Below are 12,702 nucleotides of genomic sequence, written 5' to 3'. Positions count from 1 at the left end.
GGGGACAGCTGCAGCTTTCTGGGGTCCCCAGCTCCTCCTGGCTTGTCAGAGACAGGTCTGAAGAAGACTCTGAGCTTAAGCCATTACCAATAGTGTGGGAGGCCTATACATGGATTCCTGTAGGACTGGGGTGTCTAACTGCCCTGTGATTGTGAGCCATGGCTGTGCTGGTGTTTCCTTTCCAGCCTAAAGCTCCTCTGTACCTGGTCTGTGCAGGCACAGCCTGGACTCAGGCATCGCCCCACAAGCTTCAAGGTAGTCCAGGGCTGGAACAAAACTCAAGCTGCTGTAATCCTTTAGTCCTAGTGCAGAGCACTCCTTTTCTTGTGCGAGAAAGGAAGTACTTCTGTGCTCCTGCAAAGTGCAGAGATTGGATCATAAATGTTTGAGGTGCAAAATAACATACCGACTCAAGTTAGTCACCTTTCAGCTTCTGGGAATATCATGTGTTTTATTCCTGTGTGAAACACCCACTTGTGATGGACCAGGAAAAGCACCAACTTTCTGATAAAGCTTTTTTGGTGTGAAAGTGACAGTAATTATGTTTGGGGCAATAAAATACTGCATACGCTGTTTAGCAATGAGTTCTTCCATGAGAAAAAATGTCAGCTGAGTTTTCTATATGCAGAGTCCACCCTCCTTTGCCAAGGTGAAGGACAGCTCCAACTCATTCTTAAAAGCAGCAGACTATTCTTCATCAAGTGATGAAGTCAGCAGCAGCGATGAGGATGACGTGAACCACACGAGGTTTGCTTGATGTCTTTTTTTTTAATTATTATTTTCTTCCTTTGTGTTACACATTTCTAAATATCTGGAGGAAGTTGGCATACATGCATCCTACCTCCCTCTGAAGTTAATATCAATCATTTATGTCAGTTGTAATTAAGCAGTTTAATTGCACTGTAATGAACTCCCAGGGGTGAATGTTTGCTCCGTCAGATGTATGCAGTGTAATTAGCTTTGATGACTTGCTGCCCTGGGACAATGAGGAAATGTCTCATTTTAACTGAATGTCAATAGGTAGTGCTTTTATAGGGATTGCTTCACATTGATCTATATTTAATGAATTTCTGAAAATAAAAAAAGGAGAGGGAAGGAAAACTGTACCCCTTCATGCTAAGCATGGGTTACAGTGAAAAAAGCAAGGCAAACATGACCCTTGTATGCAGGTAATCTGTTCACTCTGGGAGAAGTAATTACCACTGAAAAGCTGATTCCTTCACCAGGGCTGTTTCTCTCCCACTTTCCAGTTTCTCATGTTGATTTTGTGACTGACATCTTGTGGTGTTTTACCTGTCATGCAAACCTGTATTCTGCTGAGAAATAATGGAGTGTGAGTAGCTCGCTGGTCTAGGTGAAAGAGTCAGGGATCGGTTGGCCAGCCCCGCTGTTTGGAACAGCAAACAGAATTTTTTTTAGTATTGATGGATGAAACTTCTAATTTTCTTGCAAAGAAACTTCTGTTTAATTCAAGTTCTAGGATTTACTTTGAAGTGCATCGCAGGCCACAGATCTCTCTTCAGTGGGGCTCTCGCTCTTCTGGCATCATTGCACATGCAATTTTGTCAGTCTTTAGGAAGAGGTGCACAGATTTGTAGCACTATTGGCGAGCTATTGCACTGGCCTGATACCAGCCCTTTCCCCTGTGCTGCTCTGAAGAAGGCAGTGTTTTTGTGCCTGCATATGCTCCTGATTTGCATTTCTGAAGTTCATTTTCAAAGCTGAGGGATGAGGAGGGAGTTGTCTTTTTACTGTATTGCCTTTATTTCCTTACTGCTCCTCTTCCAAACCACCTTACTCTGATCTGTAAAAAGTTTTATTCACTCTAGGTCATTGAATTCATCCTAGACCTCAGAAAGACTCTCAATAAAAGTACGGGTTTGCCCTGTAGCAATGAATTTGCTGTGTGTTAGATTGCTGTGATCCCTGCATGCTGTAATGATTTTAAGGAGTGGTATCACTACCTTTGGAAGTCCACATGTGTTATTTGCCTCTCCTTCCATAGAAAGGGGGACATGAGCCAAAACCAAAAAATTAAGAATAAAAAAAGGTCCACAAAACCTTGTGCTCTTTCACAACCATCTGAAGTTGGTCGTTCTCTGCCAAACCTCCTCCGTTATCGCATTGGGCAACGTTAAAAAACAAACCAAACCAAACACAGACACTTGTATAAAAAACAAAAACTCAAAACCCCCACCAAAACCCAACCAACCAAACCCACAAACACCCAAACCAAATAAACCAAAAAAATATCTTTACACTGTCCTACCAGTTGGCACCTTCACACCAGCATCCTGAAACAAGTCAGTTTTATAATTACGGGAAAGGAGATGGAAATGTAATAGGCTTAAATGAATTGCAGTAATAAAGAAATGGATATAAATACATAAGTGGAGTAAATAAATAATATGGGGTAGAAATACACAGAAATGGGGCCAGAGCCTCACTGACGGAAGTTTGAGGTAGTTTCACTTGAGTGAAGAAGTTTAAAATGCAAAGATACCACTGGTTGTGTAGGAAGCAATACAATGCTGGGGTATATCACAACAGCTGCTTGCTGCCTTCTTACTCTTTCTTTAGGTATGTGCTTTTAGTTACTCTTGAAGACAGAATACTGGGGTAGGTGGGCTTTTGGCCCCGGCCAGTCTAGCAGCGATTAGGTTCTTCTGTCTATATATGCACTGGGCAACAATTTGGTTCTTTTGTACATAAGGTGAGGATATCCATGTTTTGGGAACTGGTTCACAGTATGAAATTCCAGTGTAGCCTGTCCCAGTAGGCACTGGCAGAGAGGTCCCTGATACCCCCTTGCAAGTGCAGCTGATGCTTTTCTCTGGAGAGCAGAGTGGCTTGTCATTGCACCCTGCAGGGTGGTGTCTGAGGGGAGACAGAAGTTTTGAGGTAGACACTTCTCAAATGACGGCTTGAGGGACCAGCTCTCACTTGCCTGAGCTAGGCAGTGCCTGAAAAATAATGAGTGAAATGCAGGGACATGGAGGGGTGCTCTCCATTGAGGTAGGGAAGAGTTTCCTGCTCTGTGTGAGTGGTCTTTGAGATCAAGTCCATTCAGGCACATCCAGAGATTCATCAGCTTGCTTTTTCGCAAGAACCTGTAAGTGTAACTAGTGAGTGTTAATGATGCTCACTTTTGAATGTGTATAGGTTTTTTACTTTTGGGTGGGGGGGTTGGCTCTTCCCCCTCCCCAGCCCCCCGAAGTAGTTCTGTTCATTAATTGGAGTTTGTTACCAGGCAACTGCTAAGCAGCAGAGTGGCAGATTTCTCAAGGACAAGAGTACCAGACGGAATTGAACTGAAACCCCAAAGCATCGCTGGAGAACAGAAGGTAATTTGGCCATTTGTAAGGGGGTGGGTACAGTGGGGGGGAGCCAGATCATTAATGTGCATGATAAATGCTGTATCCTTTTCTCCTCGGCAGCATTTTCACTCTGAAGTCCTGCTCTGTCATTGCAAATTATAGCTATAAGCCTTGAAAAAATGCGTAGTTTCAGATTTTGTGCTTTCTGTAAAAATGCTCACGTTTAGGTATGAAATTGCACTTCTTTATTTGTCCTTGTTATTGACCTGGTAGTAGTTTGTGATGTCAACGTATTTCTTGAAGGCACTGGGCAGGTTGCACAAAGCAATGCTGTGGATTATTGGTGGTGTGCATTGTTGCTGGATTTTAAAATCTTGACATTTTTGATATCAATTTAGAGAACTACCTCTTACTACTTAAAATATTACCAGAAGAGAGGAAAAACACTTGATCTCTCCCCGATAGCTTAGCAATAAATGTCTTCTCCTATGTCATATTGTGGTTCCTTCTTATCTGTAGTTTCTAGTAGAGACTTTAAGTCACGGGAATTTTCCCCTGTAACAAGATATTAGTGCAGAAGAGATGAATACAGACAAAACAGAGCAATATTCTTTGTGGTTGGAAACTGTAAAAAATTGTAGTAATAAGACTTGCACTCTGCATCAGAGCACTTCTCACGTATTACTCAGCGTACTCTCGTTTCACAGACAGAGAAAACAAATTGCCATTAAACCGGTGTTTTCCTCAGAGCTGCTTTTATGAGCTGTGGCAGGGCTGGGAACAAAAAGGAATTTTCTTTACTTCTGGTGTGACTTCTGAACTTCAGACCAGAGGGGCGTCCTTCCTGACTGGGGAAGGAGTCCCGCTTTGCCTTTGTCTCGCCATCCTTGAGGAGGAAAGACCCTGCTTTGGAGAAGGAATTTTAAATGGGGCATGAGCCAGTTTGGGTGGTTTGGTTTGGTTTTGGTTTTTTTTTTCTTTTTTCCTTTTCTTTGTGGCAGAACCATTCCGGTGCTTCCCCTTTTCTCTGATATCTGCGCACTGGAAATAGGTTGCTTGAGGGAAAGGAGAAAGATGCGGTCTTTGGGGCCCAGAACTGTGGATTAGGGAGGCTGGAAAAGAATGGAGGCCACAATTTCTGGTGGGTTTGGGGAGGACATTGCAGGAGGGAAACAGAGAGATGACTGCCACCCCTCCTCACAAAGGTCTCTGCCTTCCAGTCTTCTCCCTCCTCATGGAGACTCCTGTCCATTTCCCCCCATCTGTTGCACCAACCACAGCCATCAGGAGTCTCAACAACTCCTTCCAGCATCCCTTTCCCTGACCCATCAGCATGAACTGGTTTGAAGTGGTTGGACTTCCCAACCACTGATTGCCCAGATGATTCAAATGGGGTTTGGTTCAGCTTAGCTGAATCTGACTCAAAACTGAACAAAAAAGCCCCATACTGGCTTGGTTCCCTAATCTCAAACACAGATGTGTATGTTTTGGTTTGGATTTTTATATCTGAATTAAATTGTAAAATACTTAGAGCATGACTTTGATTTTTTAGTTAATTACTTGGCTTTTAAAAGGCAAATGTCTTATTTATAATGAACTAGTTTTCTCTCCCTCCCCACCCCCATATTTTGGCCATCATTCAGAAAAGCTGATCCGATTTCAGGAGGCTGTTTATCAAAGTCAGTACAATGCACAGATTTGCCTTGAATTCAGGCAGCCAGAAGCCGCTTGTGTTTGATGCTTTTTGCTTCAGTGTAATTCAGGAGCAATTTTGTAGTGTAGTGCTTGGCTCCTGTCACTCTGTTCCAGTGCCAGCGGTGTTCAGGTACCCTGACCAATCACTGCCCTCCCCATCTGGGACACTGCTTGCTTCACACATCCCATCTTTCTTCCTCTTAAAGCTTTTTGGCCATATATTCCCAGAAACCAACCTCTGACTCTGTACTTTGTGCTGCTGGGGAGACAGCTTGTGCGGTGCCTCAACCTTCCATAGCTTACAAGTATTTCCTTGAAGCTGGTGAGACCTTGTAAGGAGATTGCAGCACCAAACATCATTGTACTGGAAATGCTGGTACTAGATGCTACTGAATGTCATCATTCTAGAATAAGGTTTCATAACTCAGCAAATGGAAAGTAGCAATGCAAGGAATGGTAAGGGACTTTCCATTAAATACAGGCCCAGAACCAAGATGTACCTCTGCTTGTGGCAGGCAGAGGTCAGATCTGTGATGTTAGGACAAGTAATTTAATTCTGGCTTACACATCTCTGAGGATGAAGTTGCTTCTTTACCTGTCATAGTAATGTAAATGGGGAACATTCGTGGAGAACTTCAGAAGTGGGAACCCAATGTTGATATCTCAGGTGTTTGCCGCACACTGTTGTATTTATTGACTTTAACTTTTGCATAGAGTTTGTCTTTATACGATGCATCATGTAGAGCACCCTCTCCCCATATGCTCATTATTTATTGTCTGATGAACAGGAGTTGAATTGGACATATGCTAAATGTGGAGTTTAACTGTATGTTCTCGTGTGCAGGATCCAATTTTAGGGAAGCAGATTTCCAGCACCCAAGAAGGCCTCTGGAGCATAAACAACCAGAACTATCTCCTGCCAGACCTCCTTCAGCAAAGCCAGATTTCAGACTCCTCTGTGAACCCACCAAAAGTGCCACTGACCAGCCAGGAACCTCAGAACAAACCTCTGAATAAGGTAAGAGATAAATTACCAGTTGAATCAGTTGTACCATCATTGTCTTTCAGCCCTTAGGATCCTGAGATCAAGTCCCTTTTAACTCCATCTATCCTGTCTCTTTTTATGATGAGTTTTTCACGACATCCCTTCTTTTCCTTAAAAGTTTTATCTAGGGTATGGATTAGAAATCTTGAGCTTCTGAACATCTTTCATTGTTCCACTGGTTTGCCTCCATCTCTCTCTCTGCTCACTTTTCTTTCCTTCCTTTTTTTTCTCACCTTTTACACAAGCTAGAAGGGGGCTTGTACCCTCTGGTCCTTTACCTGTCATGTCAGCAACACAGCACTCTGCCTCTACTCATTGTCTGTGGCTTTCTTCTACCCATATGTCAGATAGGAGTGCACCAAAGGGAGCCCCAAAGGGACTTTAACACTGCTGTGAGCACAGGAATCTCTTGAAGTGTGTCACTGAAGGCAAATAAACAGCTCTGTCAGGGGTCATGTCCTAAACTGCCTTACTTGAGGCAACTGTGTCCTCCTTGCAGCAGAGATTTGAGCAATGCTCTGCTGGGAGTGATAGACATGCTCTTCTTCTGGGTACCAGTTATTTCAGTGCGGTACTGTGCCTGGCTAAGTATCCCAACACAACTCGCTGCTCAGGCCTCCTCCTCTTTTGTCACTGAATCTGTACCTACTGCTTTAGGACTATTCATCATGCCTGAGTATGCCACATGCCATTTCTTCCTAACCACAGAGGCACCATACTGCTCTGTGCTGTCTGCTCCCCTAGCATCATCTTCCTGAAGCAGCTCTTATTTTTCATTGTAGACTCCATGCACTGAAAGCACACCTTCAAAGAGCAGTACATCCTCTACAACATCGTTTACTTCATTCATAGATCCTAGACTTCTGCCAATCACCCCTCCCACCAGTCCAGTAGGACCTTCCTGTAGTTCTCGTGAGTATCCTGGGGTTTAGGGGTTTCTTGGTTGGTTGGTTGGTTTGGAGTGGGCAGGGCATATTGCTTAGAGACGGAACCTGTCAGTAACATCTCCAGAAACTTAAATTCTGCATCGCTATGAATTTACATTGAGCTGCTTTTGCCCTTCTTCCAGAACTCTGCTGCCGTGTTACCACAGTTACTTACTCAAGAATGCCTGAGGAATTTTCCAGATGTATGGTGTTTTGTTTGGGGTTTTTTTCCTCTGGCTATGAAATGCTCCTGAGGTGTTTTCTCATCCCTCCCAGTTTTCTTTCATCCTGTGATAAACAAGTAAGATGTAGCCAAACACTTGCATTTTTCATAATTGCATGTGTCTTTCATTCTAGCAGCTAGTGCAAAACCTGAGCCTGTCAGGAGAGAAAATGCACGGAAGGGCTCTGTTGTCAATGTCAACCCAACGAATATACGCCCCCAGAGTGACAGTCCAGAAATTCGTAAATACAAGAAGAAATTCAACTCGGAGGTCCTTTGTGCTGCCTTGTGGGGTAAGCTCAGAAGTACTTGGGCATGCCTGTGGAGGGGAGACAGCAGCAGGAGAGGCTGGCAGTGTGTGCCAGGCAGTTTTCACAGTTGTATTGCACCTCTCCTGTCAGAAAGTCCTGGAGCAGATCACAGGGTAGATGCTTGCGTCACTCACGTGACACTGCCTTCCTGGTAGAAGATAGCAAAGAGATGACTTAGAGTTGCACGGGATTTTGTGCATCAGAATGAGAAAATCGGGCACCAAAATGAAACTGCTCGTTGGAAGAGCCAGAAGTTGCAAATGTTTTAGCTTATGCGGCTTGTGATAGTTACTTCTATCTCAGCTGCATATGAGAACAGCTGATCACACTAAGCCCTGACCCAGTGTGAACAATCCTGACCTGCAGACTTTTGCTGTCATGCGTTAGGTATTCCAGGAATCTGAAACAGATTGGTATCAGTCTTCCCAAAAGCTTGGCTCCCTCAGGTTCTGGCTGTCAGGGTTTAGTTGGAACCCCACTGGATCACCCTTTATACAGGGTGTCCTGGTTTTGACACAGGGTCAGCCTCAAACAGTGTAAAACTCAGATGAGTGTAGTCAGGTTAGTTTTCAATAACTATAGACCTTGTCCCAGTCTCACACTAGCTCTTGAGTTGTTTTGACCATCCTTCTACTTCAGAACAGATGTATTCTAGGGGATTCACCCAGCCTTTTAATCCTCCTCACTTTTTGAGTCTGGAATAGAAAATGAATGAAGTGGATGAAGCATCATCCAAAGGAAATGTAGATTTCCAGTGTACAGCTTCGTAGATTTTGTGTAATGTAAGTGTGTAGGAGTCCAAAATTCTAGGTTAAGAGCAGAGCTGTGTGTCAAGGTCTGTAACTAAATGTATGTTGAGGCTGAAGAGCACCAAGTACTTTGAGCATCAGAGCATTGCTAGTAGAGGAGGTTGCTTGTTACAGCAGGATACTTCATGTCATTTCTTTAGAAGCTGTTGATGAGGAAACATAGCTGTCATACCAGCCAAACACAGTTTGTTACATCCTCTGATGTGAGCAACCCACTGGAGCCTTCACTTCCTTGGGAGCAGTTGGATTCACTCCTTTAATTTGGCATTTGAAAACATTCTGGCAAAACACAGTCTGTTTTCAAACAAACATTGTTCTTTCTTGTAACAGCAGCCCTTCCTCCCACAGGTTTGGTCCTGTGGTTTAAGTATTGTATTGGAGAAAGAGGGAGTTATTTTTATTGGTATAGACCCTTAGGTGGTTCAGTTGGATTTCCTGTGTGGCCAGAGGAGTGGTGCTGGACAGGGGCTTTTGAGAAGTTCAGGTTCGCAAAGCATTTTCCTTTTAGTTTAAATCAAGATTGATTTCAGCAGAACTATTAATCTTTCAAGTTACATGAGCATTGTAAGTGTTCTGCTGGGTAAAAACTGTAATGGTGAGGTCCTTTTCTCGTGTTTCTGGGAGGTCATCCACAGAGCAACAATCATCAGCTACTGTTAAGTGAGACTAAACAAGGACCGGTTCTCAAAACAATGAGCACTCCGTGGCTTCTGAATCATTAGGTGATTTATGCAGTATTTTTTTCCCATGTATCAACAGGAGTCAATTTACTGGTGGGAACAGAGAATGGATTATGGCTGCTGGACAGAAGTGGACAAGGAAGAGTGTATTCACTGATTACTAGGAGACGATTCCAGCAAATGGATGTTCTTGAAGGACTCAATGTGCTAATTACTATATCAGGTTAGTTCAGTGTCTAAAAGTATCTGACCTGCATTGGGGTTGGAAGCTATTAAAAAGAAGAATTAGGTTATAAACTAGGTTGAGGAATTTCCTCTTAGAGAAAATCACAGGACAGTTATTCTTGTTAATAGGAAAACTCTCCTGAATTTTTAACACTTACATTCTCACTTCAGAGAGGCTTTAGGATACTTCAGTACCTGGTTAATGTGTAAAATGTTTTGTGGGAAATGCAAAGTGTTTCATATCCTTAAAATGAACTAGTTCTCAGCAAGTTATAGTTCATCACTCTGCTTGTTTCTGTGATGGGTGAGCATCTCTCTAAGTGCAATTCTACTAAAAGATAATTAAATAACCTCATTCTGTGTTCATAGAATCATAGAATAGTTAAGGTTGTAACAATTAAGGTGCTCCAGCCCCTAACCATCCTCGTGGCCCTCCTCTGGACTTGTTCCAACAGCTTCATGTTCTTCTTATGTTGAGGACACCAGAACTGTACACGGCGCTCCAAGTGAGGTCTCATGAGAGCAGATTAGAGGGGCAGGATCGCCTCCTTCGACTTGCTGGTCACGCTCCTTTTGATGCAGCCCAGCACACAGCTAGCTTCTGGGCTGCAAGCACACACTGAAGCTGGCTCATGTTAAGTTTCTCATTGACCAACACCGCCAAGTCCTTCTCTGCCGGCCTGCTCCAGATCTCTTCTCTGTGTCTGTAGCTGTGCCTGAGATTGCTCCAACCCAGGTGTAGGACCTTGCACTTGTCTTGGTTGAACTTCATGAGGTTGGCATTGGCCCAGATCACAAGCGTGTCAAGGTCCCTCTGGATGGCATCCCTTCCCTCCAGCATATCAACCGAACCACACAGCTTGGTGTCATCGGCAAACTTGCTGAGGGCGCACTCAATCCCACTGTCCATGTCAGCGACAAAGATGTTGAACAAGACCGGTCCTAACATCAGTCCCTGAGGGACACCACTCGTTACTGGTCTCCAATTGGACATTGAGCTGTTGACCACAACCCTTTGCATGTGGCCATCCAGCCAGTTCATTATCCACCAAGTGGTCCACCTATCAAATTGAAGTCTCTCCAATTTAGAGGCAAGGATGTTGTGTGGGACAGTGCTGAATGCTTTGCACAAGTCCAGGTAGATGACATCAACTGCTCTACCCCTGTCCATCAGTTCCATAGCCCCATCATAGAACAGGATTTCCCCTTAGTGAAGCCATGCTGGCTGTCACCAACCACCTTGTTGTTTTTCATGGGCCTTAGCATGCTTGCCAGGAGCATCTGCTCCAAGATTTTGCCAGGCACGGAGGTGAAACTGATTGCTCTGTAGTTCCCTGGGTCATCCATTTTCTCCTTTTTGAAAATGGGGGTTATATTTCCCTTTTTCCAGTCATCGGGAACTTTACCTGACTGCCATGATTTTTCAAATACGATGTTCAACAAGATGTATGAGCAGTAACATGAAAGTTACCTACATTGTGAAAGCATCTATGAAAAGCAGTGTGAAAACATTAAATAAAGAAGCGTCTGCAGCCTCTGCTGACAAACAGCTTGGATTCTGCCCTGCAAGGTACTGAGACTCTTATTCTCCATGGATGACAGTGGCCTTGAAGGACACTTAGTCCATAACAGGGGCAGAGATGTAGGTCCAGCAAGGAATGGCAGCTCTTTGTCTTCAATCCACACTCCTCATGGAAGGCAATGGTGAGAGCTATTTGTCCAATATTGACAGGCTCAGTTGATTATATGACACAGTCCTTCTCTTTAGACTAAGCTGTGATCCCAGGCTGCTGTTGACCATATGTACTGACGAATTAAAGCGACAGAAAGACTGAGATGAAAGATGACAGATTCTCACCTGGAAAGGCATGCAAAAGGAAACAGCTACTTGTAATGAAGATTGCCAGTTAATTAGAACTAAATGAGTAATTCATTCAGAATGGCCATTGTAGGCCATAACTATGTTCCTTCCTTCATGTCAAAGAGTAAATGCCAGATAGTGTCATTACTGATAAAACATGTATCTCTATAGACTGTTCTTTGGCCTGAGGGAAGAATTTTACTTGAGTATGAGAGTCTTGCATGAAGCTTGAGTCACAAGGTGCCAAATGCCACAGGATTGCTCATGTTCCAGTTCCGTTCTGTGTGTTACCATCCCACAGGGCTTTTCCTCTCTGCTGCTGCACACTTCTCTCATGTTGATGAGGCCCAAAGACCCACTGTACTCAAGGTCACAAAACTCTGCCTTTCTGTAAGTGTGGGAGAGTTTGTATTTCAGTGAGTTAAAGCAGGTGGGTTTTTTTCAGGGAAGAAGAATAAGCTGAGGGTGTATTACTTATCATGGCTGAGAAATAAAATTCTGCGCAATGATCCAGAGGTGGAGAAGCGGCAAGGCTGGGTGTCCGTGGGTGACCTGGAGGGCTGCGTGCACTACAAAGTCGGTAAGGACTCTGTTTTTACCTTGGAGAGCTGCTTTACCATTCTTGTGTGTCTTCTGACACCAGTGTTTTTCTTCAGCTCTCTTTCAAGATCTCCGAGTTCTTTCAAACCTCCTTGTTTTACATGATAGATGCTTTGCTCCTGTCATTTCAGGTACCATCTCTTCTTGCAGCAGTTATGGGTATTCCCTGTGATGGCTGGAAGAAGGGAGTACCAGCCTGGGTCTATTGCTCAGTCAGTGGTTTATCAGTTCTGTAGCTACTTAAGGTTTTAATTAGATTGATATTTTCCACCTCCATGCTATTCAGCTTCCCTCCTGGCCCTGAGTAGCTGCTAAGAAGCTGGGCTATTAAAATGCTAATAAATCTTATTTGTAGGATGTCCATCAGTAGATCAGATTGGATGCACTACAGTTCATCCCTGTTTCTAGATCATAAAAGGCTGAAGTATACCTTTGTTTAAACTTGCACACTGGAAATAGTACCGCAGCAATTCAGAAAGCATTTTGCTTGGCTTTTGGGCTGTTCATTCTTGGAAATGAATGTCAGTACTGTGATAGTTCCTGTCATTTAACTGCGTGAGGGCATGTGATGTACAGGGCAAGATTTGCGTTGGTGAAAGATGGTATGTGAAGGTGGCACTTTTTCCAAAGTAGAGAAATGATACACGGGAGTGCGGGAGGCAGCAAGGTCGCTGGCTCTCACTTGCTTGACATCTTTCTGCCTTTCTATTTCACAGCTCTAAAAGTGACAAGGGTTAAATGAAAGAAAGAATAAGAAACAGATGTGCATTTTTGAGCACCCGCATCTTCCAGTTCCGTTGCTTTTCTTTGGGTTTGGTGTGGTTTTTAAAAACAAGTAAAAGTTATGTTAAAATTAGGCAAGCATTTGGTAGGAACTTCTGTGTTTACATATGACAAGTCACTCCTACTGCTTTGACAAAACAGCTGCTGCTGTTTTTCTCCTGGTGAAGCTTCTTGTATCTTGACTTTTGGTTTTGCAGCCATTTGTCCAGGTAGAAGAGAACAGGAGG

At 43.7% G+C, this 12,702-nt stretch overlaps 1 protein-coding gene across 5 annotated transcripts in view; it reads left to right on the top strand.

The window, feature by feature from the left end:
* NRK (Nik related kinase) overlaps positions 1–12,702 on the top strand; it is a 97,026-nt gene that overhangs the window by 66,265 nt on the left and 18,059 nt on the right. For 4 of the 5 annotated variants that reach the window (XR_010614931.1, XM_065689854.1, XM_065689851.1 and 1 more), the window contains 7 exons: positions 629–747; positions 3,251–3,344; positions 5,857–6,030; positions 6,840–6,969; positions 7,341–7,499; positions 9,086–9,229; positions 11,538–11,672. Coding sequence is in view for 4 of the 5 variants with exons in the window: in XM_065689854.1 (XP_065545926.1) it covers positions 629–747; positions 3,251–3,344; positions 5,857–6,030; positions 6,840–6,969; positions 7,341–7,499; positions 9,086–9,229; positions 11,538–11,672 (955 nt within the window). In the remaining variant the exon portion in view is untranslated. The remainder of the gene's footprint in view (positions 1–628; positions 748–3,250; positions 3,345–5,856; positions 6,031–6,839; positions 6,970–7,340; positions 7,500–9,085; positions 9,230–11,537; positions 11,673–12,702) is intronic. The other variant, XM_065689852.1, reaches the window with a different exon arrangement.

This window comes from Lathamus discolor, chromosome 9 (assembly GCF_037157495.1).
Source record: "Lathamus discolor isolate bLatDis1 chromosome 9, bLatDis1.hap1, whole genome shotgun sequence".
NCBI lineage: Eukaryota > Metazoa > Chordata > Aves > Psittaciformes > Psittacidae > Lathamus > Lathamus discolor.
The sequence above is the reverse complement of the archived record's forward strand: the minus strand, read 5'-3'. Positions and strand labels throughout refer to the sequence as shown.